This window comes from Oryza glaberrima, chromosome 6, assembly GCF_000147395.1.
Source record: "Oryza glaberrima chromosome 6, OglaRS2, whole genome shotgun sequence".
NCBI lineage: Eukaryota > Viridiplantae > Streptophyta > Magnoliopsida > Poales > Poaceae > Oryza > Oryza glaberrima.
The window spans coordinates 29,166,792-29,176,308 of record NC_068331.1 but is presented as its reverse complement, the minus strand read 5'-3'; the positions used below and the strand labels follow the sequence as shown (position 1 = coordinate 29,176,308).

Genomic DNA, 9,517 nt, shown 5'->3' with positions numbered 1-9,517 from the left:
CGTCTCGTCACCACCGCTTATTTTATTTTTTTTATTTTATTTAATTTATTTAAAGGCCAAAAACAAAAGGGCCCTCCTCTTCCTCCTGTTTATTCCCTGGAATATCCACCAAGCCCCAAATCCCCAATGCTCCATGACTGCTCCCTCTATGCCTCTACACGTTCAAACTCTATACGGTCTTCAAACATAGTAATCTTTAGTTTTATAGCAACAATATTATCATCGTATAAAAGTAAATTCAAATAATAATATTTTGTATATTTTAGAAAACACATCCTACCCCTATAAATATATCTAAAGACTCATCGATATATCTTAAGGTAGACAAAGTCATCATCAAATATCTGATTGTCGACGAATATATCGTTACCATTAAAAGAATAATAATTAGTTATCTCTATCTCTATCTCTACTACTTAAAAAATAAAAAATAAAAAATAAAAGATGTTTCCACCGTCTGTATAAAATAAAAAAGGGCGACAAAAATTTTTGTCTTAAAATATTGGAAAAAAAAAGAATGTCCGACTCCCCTAATAAAAGAAAGCGCTGGACTCTTAAAAAAAAGGACTTCTCGTACGTGGAAAAAAGATGTCCAACTCCCCTAATAAAAAAAAAACGCCCGACTCCCAAAAAAAAAAGACTTCTCGTCCGTTAAAAAAAAGTCCGTCCAAAAAAAAGGTCCACGCTAAATTCTATAAATATCCATATATTTTCTCCTCTAATTAATTAAAAAATCTGTTCCTTCCACATTCTTTGCCACATGATTTCCCTTTTCAATTTGTCTTTAATTTGCCGGCCGTTTAACTATTATCAATGATGGCCGACCGACGATTTTTTTTCTTTTTTATCCTATTATTTTTTTCCTTTTTATCCTATTGTAGATTCGCTCTGATTTTGGAAAAAAAAATAAAAATAGGAGATCAAGTGGATCAAAAGACCTCAATAAATTTTTAGAGGTTGGGTATATTTAATAGGGATGATCGGCTATGCCATCATACATATACAAGACTGTATTTGGAAGCTAGGATAGGCATGCCAGGTGAAGGGTCCTCAACTCCGAATAGTTATTATACTACTGGAAAAAACCTTTACCCATGCGCTCTTTACCCGTTGCAATGCACGGGCAAGTTTCCATCATCTATAAAAAAAAGGAAAAAAAGATCCAAAAGTGAGAAAAATGCCATTTATAAGATAATCGGTTCGGAAAAATCACCTGACTCAACACGAGCAGAAAAAACACCGGTCCGAAAAAAATGTCTGACTCAACGTGAGATAAAAATAGTTTTATATAAAAACAAATAAAAAAAAGTCTGAATCCACACGAGAAAAAGCGGATCGAAAAAACCGTTCGACTCCACGTGAGAAAAAAAAAAGTTGTTTATAAAAAACCGCTCTAAAAAGAATTATCGACCCAACGCGAAAAAAAGCTTGCGCTTATAAATAAAATCTGATTCGGCACTGTGCAATGCAAAAAAAATGTCAGATTCAAGGAAAAGAAAACATCCGATTCCATGAAAAATAATCATATCGTATATATTGTTTTATGTGCGTCTTGATAGCTAATATATGTTTTGTCTAGAGTTGACCATGCGAGATATGGTAGGATTTGATTAATCCTATTATTAGTTGCAAGAATGAGATTAAAATAGTATTTCAGATTATATGTGTAAAACCACTGTTAACAACCAAATTTGGCAATATCAGCATCGGAAATAAAGATTAGATCGAGGCGAAATCGAAGTCGGAGATCGATTCGGGAACAGAGTAAGAGTCGGCTGGAGTCCAAATCGGCTACGATCAAAATCGGTTGAGTCCGAGTCAGACTGGGTAAGCCGATACGGCCGATTCTGACAATACGATTTGGTGTGCGACATCGGGTTGAGTTGATATGCTTCAAGATGATTGCCACGCATGGATAGAGTCCTAAGGCAATTGTATCTATTAATTAGGATATTTTATGTAGTTTCCTTAGAGATATGTTTGGGCAAAAGTCTGCCGCAAAGACTTATGGTATCTTATAGTTTGTTAGAGATAAGAGTCGTGTCCGGTATGGACATAGTTTGTAATTCTCGGGTATAAATAGACCCCGAACCCCATGTAATCAAACAACACACACGTTCAATACAATCTCGGCGCATCGCCACCCTTTTGCTTTAGGTTTATTTCGATGGGTTCTTGCTTTCGGGTTGAGCTGCATCGGTTTCGATCTTCAACAAGAGGTAAAACTTGTTATGACGGCTTGCGTTCTCGGGATTAGTGCTTCCATCTTTATGATACTCTAATATTATTTATGTAATTCGTCGAGTTATCATATATCTCATATAATCTCTGGCAATATTGCTATCTAACCTACAATCGACTAACATCTATCAATAGAGGGCAGCCGATTAGGTTAAATATCAACGTTGACTTAGATTATATACAATATCTACCACTCTATGAAACTTCCAATGGCTTGATTATCTAGATATTGTTCTTCTTTTCATACTTATAGCTACATCAGTTGTTTGATCTTATGAGTCGTGATTAGAGTCTCAATCTCTAGCCTGCTTCTTGGTTGCCGATGTAGGATCGAGATGTCGACTAGAGGGGGATGAATAGGCGATTTAAAACTAAATGACACCTAATCAAAACTAACCTAAGTTGCTAGGCTTGGTGAGGGTGAACTCTAACTAAGCAACTAAGTTATGTTTTGCAAACCTAGGGTGATAGTGGCTCAATTATATCTCTAGGAAAGTAAATCACACTCCTATGTCAATGTTTAGCAATCCTAGGGTGATATGATCTCAAGTATGTCTCTAGAAATGTAAATTGCACAAATGTAAATGCGACAATCAAATGAGACAAGGAGACAAGAGATTTTTCACCGAGGTTCGGAAACTCGTCGGTTTCCTACTCCCCGTTGAGGCGAGCCAAACTCCACCGCTTAACTACGAAGCCACCGCACGCCCCCTTCGTCAAGGGATGGGCAAGGCGGGAGCCGGCCCATGGAGAGGACTACCCAAGCCTCGATCAATAGGGTAGTTCTTCCTTCACTCCGAAGGTGGTGAACTCCAAACCACTCACAAACCGGCGCCGGGCCTCCTCTACAATCTTCTCGGAGAGGTCACCGGGCAACTCCTCCACAAGCCGTCTAGGAGGCGGCAACCTCCAAGAGTAACAAGCAATGACCCGGCGTAGAGATGATCAATCAAGTGCCACACTAGCTCTACAAATGGAAGCAATGTACTTATCTCTTGGCTAATTAACCCCCTAACACACTAGATGGATGAACACAAAGCTCAAGTGGGTGTGAGAGAGGTGCAAGGGGTGTATGCAATTGAATTGGGTGCCAAGAGAGCCCCCTTGCTGCTGGAGGGGGAGTATTTATACTCCCACCAACCAAAACTAGCCGTTGGGGATGTAATCCCCTAACTTTGTGCTTTGCCGGTCTGACCGGAGGTATGTGGCCGGTCAGACCGTGCTACTCTGCAATGACTAGAAAACTAGCCGTTGTAGCACTGTCAGAGGGTCCCATCGGACTGGCCGGTCAGATCGGCGTTGAGTGGGCGGTCAGACCGACCTTGGCTCGGTCAGACCGCCATCAGCTCGGTCTGACCGAATACGGCTATGTATCGGCCATCCCGAGCAGCACCATCCCGGCCTCTAGGGGGCCGGTCTGACCGCTCATGTGCCACCGGTCAGACCGGCCTTATGCGCCGGTCAGATCGCCGTCTTGCGAACGGTCAGACCAGCCAGGGCATGCCGGTCAGACCGCCACTATGTGGCCGGTCTGACCGCCCCTGGTCAGGCCGAAACCAGTGAAATCCCAAGTGATTGTGTGTGTGATGAAAAGCGAGCACAAGTCTAAATGCATAATGACCTAATGTGGCAATTAAAATTATCTCTTTGCTAGGTCATTATCCCTCTTAATAGTACGGCGAAACTAAAAAGTAAACTAGCAAATTTGATCGCCCTACACCTCGATCAATTCTAAATTAAAGCACTAGTTTTACCGTCTTCCTTCTCTTTGCTTTGCGCCGTCAATTTTAATCCATCGATAGTCATCCATGCGCACACATGACGTGGACCTAACTTAAAATATTATCTCAATAGCAACGGTTAGTCCACAATTAGCGTTTGTCATTAATTACTAAAATTAACAACGAGGACCTAGATGCTTCAGCCGATTAGGGTATTATCGGAGTTTCAGCCGATCTTACCTGATTTAGCTATATTTGTTTTATGTGCTTTATTGACATGTTAAATCTGCCCTTTACGTTGAGATCTTGTTGCATTTAAGTATATTATACTTTTGTTTGGTATATTCTACTTGCTTTAATATCTTAGTATAGAGTGGTATCGGAGTACTAGCCGATACATGCTAGATCTATCTGATCGGCTATGCTATGAACATATATAGTCCCATTATTAATATATATTTCGATCTAAGTGATTCATACTGTCTCGGCATGGCGACCAATCTATCCCAATCACTTGATTTAAGTATATATCGATATAAGGAGTATATATTGTTAATATCTACAGCCGATCGAGTAGATTTAGTTCTTTCTTATTTATTCATGACTGTCGATCGATACATATATGACATCGGCTCAAAGATAAATGATATGTCATCGGCCCTTAGCCAATCAGCTATCATTTATAAGTTTAACCACGGTTTCTTTGTCTTTATTTCTTCTTGATTGCAGGATCAAATCAACTGGCACGCTAGCATACCTGAAGGCTAGTTTTTGACCTGCATTGGAGTTAAGCAGATCTCCCAGGCCTCGTGTTTTTTGTCAACAACCACAAATAATCGAATTCTTTTGGGTAAAAGAGGCATAAGTAATGTTGCCTCATCATCGAGGTTGGGCTATTACATGGAAGATGTTCCAATTTTTCTTATGATATGTCTTAGTTAAGAACGATCGATACAAACATTATCATTGACATGTTTATACATGTGAAATGTGTATTGGCATTTATTTTTTTCACCCGTTGCAACGCAGGGGCAATTTTGCTAGTAAATACAAACACACAAGTCCAAGCGAGCAGAGGAAGCTATACGAAGCATTTGCATGCGGACTCCTGTTAATAGCAGCTAAGGACCGAATGGAGGAGGAATGGAATGATAACATCCTTTTATCTTGTGCCGTGCGTGCATCCTAAGCTCACAGTGCCTACTACTCCTTTGCATTTGCAAGCCTTTCAACCTCACCCAGCAGTCTAGCTGCATGCCACGCGACAGTCATTCCATGCTGCTAATAAGCATTTGTACTCCACTTGAGACAGTGAGAGCATATACATTGGTCAGTGTCAACAATGCATCGGATTCGGATGACCATGAATCTGAAGCAGGTCAGCTTTTTCTCTTACAAAAACAGGCTTGTTTGCCATAAGCCCCAGGACCCTCCCAGGTGTTCAGATAAAACCGTTTAATTTATCAATACCATAAATAAATACACAACAATCATTTTCTTCATCAATGGTATAGTTTATATCTGTAATTGCAGTACTAATTTGCATTGCAGACCCTAACAATGATTTATCAGCTCTTGTTTATGTTACATTACAACAAGTCAAATAAATAATAAATCTAGTGCTAACAGATCACACGACTTCTCGGTTTTCAATTTCACCAGTGCGATGAAAAGACTATGATGATATATCTCATCAATGGTCAGGCCAGAACCTAAGCTCCTCAAACACATCAATTGTGATATCGCCCCCAAAGAAAAGAATTGCCCACAATCTTGCATCCTTCACTCTTCATCACCTAGTGCTACATTCCTTTCAACTTCAGCTGCACATCACTCAGCCCAGTCCTCATCGCTATCATCGTCCACGTTGTTATCCTGTCATATGCTGTTAGGATTAGCTGGGAGGACGGCACAACCTCATAACAACAAGAAGAAGAATAAGAACAATGGCCATAATGTACCAATCTACTACACTCTAGCTATCAGAAAAACAATCACCTGGGAGGAACTTGAGAGCACTTCAATTTCGTCATCTTCTACCTGTGACAGAAAAATGAGAGGGCAAAGGCAATCAGCAAACAATGGGAAGGGACATTCAAATTAAAATCCCTGATCATTGTTGCTAAGTAAAGTACCTGTGTTTTTCTCCTTTTCTGACTTCTGCCAGCTACATCCATGTAAATACAATAGTCAGCTTCATATGAAGAATACTAACATGTACTGATGTACTCAGTTAAAGAAAAGCTGATAGATCGTTGCATGTTGCGCTAAGAGCCACTAAAATGCATTTGTTTTTCCCCCATGCATCACAGCTTTTACCCAGCAATATCAAGTCTTGTAAAATTCAAATAGCATATTTAGTATAGAGCCGCCGCAATAGATTTTAATTCCATCATTTATTCCGATTCGACAGGCTTGAGATGGTCCTAAAGCTTCATGAAATGGATTAACATTTTAAATGCCCCTTACATAGACAAAAGCTGAAAGCTTCTCAAGTAAGCCTCCCAAAACCTTTGGATTATTTTAGAACAAGTCTTCTCCATTGAGGAAGGCCTTCAGAGGCTTAAAACAAATGTAATCGCACCAAGGTCTATTAGATGCTTCTAACAACAGACTTGCTACTGCACTTACCACTCTTCTTCCCTGTTGGATGTTTTTCCTCTGGACTTGCTCGCTGCTTCTTAGCAGCAGGTCCTGTAGAACAATGCCAATCACAGATCCAATCAAAAGGAATTTTCTTTGTGTAATAAAGGAAAACACAAGAAGCCTAGAATTGCGTAAATATGAAGAACCTTTTGCTGCTGGAGATCCTTTCGGGCTTCTTGTACATCTCTGAAATAGAAATCCTTTTGTCAGATGCTGCACTAATTTATTTGTACCAGGCATGAAAACAGATAATGTTCAAAACACATATACGGAAAAAGAGGTATGTTGTGAAGTTGGTTCAATTAATGCATCAAGCAAACATTATATCAAAGTTAAGGGTATAACTGTCCGCTATCATAAGGAGAGAAACTATTATAATAACAGGTATGCATTTCCACCTTTTTTTTCTTCTGCTTTTTTAAACATGCTAGACAGAGTGGCCTGAACGAGTGGCTCCTTCTTAGCTGAGATAGGCTGCGCAGACGAATCTGCAGGTTTAATGTCTTCACTTTGGGATTCATTCTTAACTGCTGGACTCTTCATCTGCTTCAAACGAAGAAAGCAAATAAACACAATAAAATTATTTACAAAAGATAAAAGCTTGATTGACATTGATTCATATATCTGAATCTTATAAAATTAAATTCGGTATCACTACCTTCTCATCCATGTCCTCAGGGACATCAATCTCATCGTCATTATCAGATGAATCGTCTCCAGATGATATCTCAGTATACCTGTATAAAGAGCGAGGGATCTATCAAGTATACCTTTTTATTCTTTGCCTTTTTTCGGGTGGGTGGGAGATGAACATATTTGTTTTTAGAAACATTAGCCGTTAAGCCAAATAAATGCAGGAAGTAGGCAATCTTTCAGCTGCTAAGCAGCAACTAGAGCCCGTGTGCTTTTCTGTTTATCCGAGAGAGCAACAGAAAAGGGTGAAACTGACTTACTTCAAGGCTTTCCCAGCAGTTCTAGCAGACTGCCTAACTGAAGGTGCTTGACTAGTGCTTTGTGTGTTATCCTCGTCCTTAAGGTCTGAATCCTCGGAAGAATCAATGTCAGATTCAATCTTTGGGGAAAGGGATCCTGTGGTGGTTTCCTTTGGCGGTTTATTGATGGAAACAGCTTCATCACAGGAAGCACCTGCTCCACCTTTAAAATCAGAATCTGCAACCGCCTCATCCTACCAGTTTGAAATGAAGAAGCACATGAGATGAGAGGCACAGTAGCGTCGTAGAAGAAGCGAAAATTAAGAAAAAGGAAGTAACATATATGGATGGAAAGCACACGCACATTCTGGAACTCTTTTGGAAAATCCAGTTTCAGTTCTTGTGGGTTTTCTTCTTCTTTTGTTCCAATCCACCAGGCTTCAGAAAAAACAATCTGCCAAATAAAACAGCAGCATAAGTAAGTAGTTAGCAATAACAGCCCAGAGAAAAGGGACGAGCATAGCAGCAATTGTGCGGATGCAAGTTCCAGTTCCAAGATAGATAGAGGGCAGGGCAGGCAGAGTAAAGATGTGAAGTTTGAAGTAACCAGGCTCTCGAAGACGTCATCTGCAGTGTCAGATACTTGTTCTTGGGGTACACATGCGTCCCCAACAGCTTCATCCTCCCCTGAAACATTCATTACCCACAATAAAACATGCATATCATATCATCTCACCTACCTGACCTGACGGAATAGATAGATAGATATAGGATACCTGTGGGAAGTCGAGGTAGAGCAGAGGATTTTTGGTGCCAAGATCAGCGAGCTCGCCGACGCGGCCGCCCGAGGCAGCAGCCGCGGGCGCGAGGAGGCCGGGGAAGGAGAAGAGGAAGCGGCTCTTGCGCTGCCCGCCGCGGCGCACGATGTCGCGGCCCTGCAGCCGCGACACGGCAGTGGAGGGCGCGAGAGCCGAGCGCGGCGCCGCCGGCTCCCCGCGCTGGAGTAAGCCATTAGAGAAGGCGAGGGAGCGGAGGCGGCGCCGCTCGTCGGCCTCCGCATCGCCGGCCGGCTTCTTCTTCACCATCCCTCCCTCCTCCTCCTTTGCCCCTCGCCTTGCCTGCGCTACTTTACGCCTCCCTTCTGGTAAAGCGGGTTTATCCACCTCTGTCACTCTTCTCCATTTGAAATGTTCATTGGTTTTATCCTACATTAAATGAATTATTTACTTCTTCGTAGAATAGTTGTTAATGCCAAAATTTGGTACGCCCGAAGTCATCATCGGTTTAGAGTCAGTATCGGCTTCAGAATCTTGGAATCGGCCGATGGGAGTCGTCAAATCGTCAGCAGTTGTGTTCTTGGTGGAGTCGGATCAATTAAAGAAAATTTATCCAGAAGAGTCCGAGTTCAAGGAGGATGCGGTATGGCAAGTTATCTATTAATTATGAATAGTTTGTTAGTTTCCTTTTTTATCTTTAGGAAAGTTTCTTTCTTGTTCTACAAGGACTAGTATTTACCCATGGGTATAAATATGTACACCCGGGGTTATTATAATCTATCAATCTCTCGATCAATACAACTATTCTCGGCGCATTGCCACCCTCTTTACCGAGGTTTTTACTTGTCATCCGGCGGAACTTGGCACCTGACGTGGGGCTGCATTGGCTTTCGATCTCCGGTGAAAGGGTAAGTCCTACGTTTCGCCAACCCTAGTGAATCTGTTGTCTACATTGGTGTTGTTCAAGGCTGCATCGCTTCGATCTCTTGGATCACGATATATTTGCCTACCTGATATCTCAATTCTATCTCTAATTGCATTGTGTTTACAGACGTATCGGTTTAGTTGGGACTGTCTCGGTTAGGTCTGATCTTCTGTCTTAGCCGAAATATCTCTACAATCACAATGATGTTATAAATAGATTTGTTATATCCATCACATTAGACAGATCTATCGGCTCATCGAGTATTAGATTATCATA

At 41.1% G+C, this 9,517-nt stretch overlaps 1 protein-coding gene across 1 annotated transcript; it reads right to left on the bottom strand.

Annotated features, from left to right (window-relative positions):
- Nucleotides 1-5,135: 5,135 nt before the first annotated feature.
- Nucleotides 5,136-8,679, bottom strand: LOC127776602 (DNA-binding protein RHL1-like). Its single transcript, XM_052303062.1, has 11 exons — nucleotides 8,317-8,679; nucleotides 8,155-8,227; nucleotides 7,905-8,074; nucleotides 7,562-7,794; nucleotides 7,267-7,345; nucleotides 7,007-7,151; nucleotides 6,755-6,808; nucleotides 6,594-6,656; nucleotides 6,098-6,129; nucleotides 5,961-6,002; nucleotides 5,136-5,837 (listed from the first exon to the last, which is right to left on the bottom strand). The coding sequence occupies exons 1-11, from the start codon at nucleotides 8,623-8,625 to the stop codon at nucleotides 5,793-5,795; spliced, it is 1,245 nt and encodes a 414-aa protein (XP_052159022.1). The 5' UTR covers nucleotides 8,626-8,679; the 3' UTR covers nucleotides 5,136-5,792.
- Nucleotides 8,680-9,517: the final 838 nt, after the last annotated feature.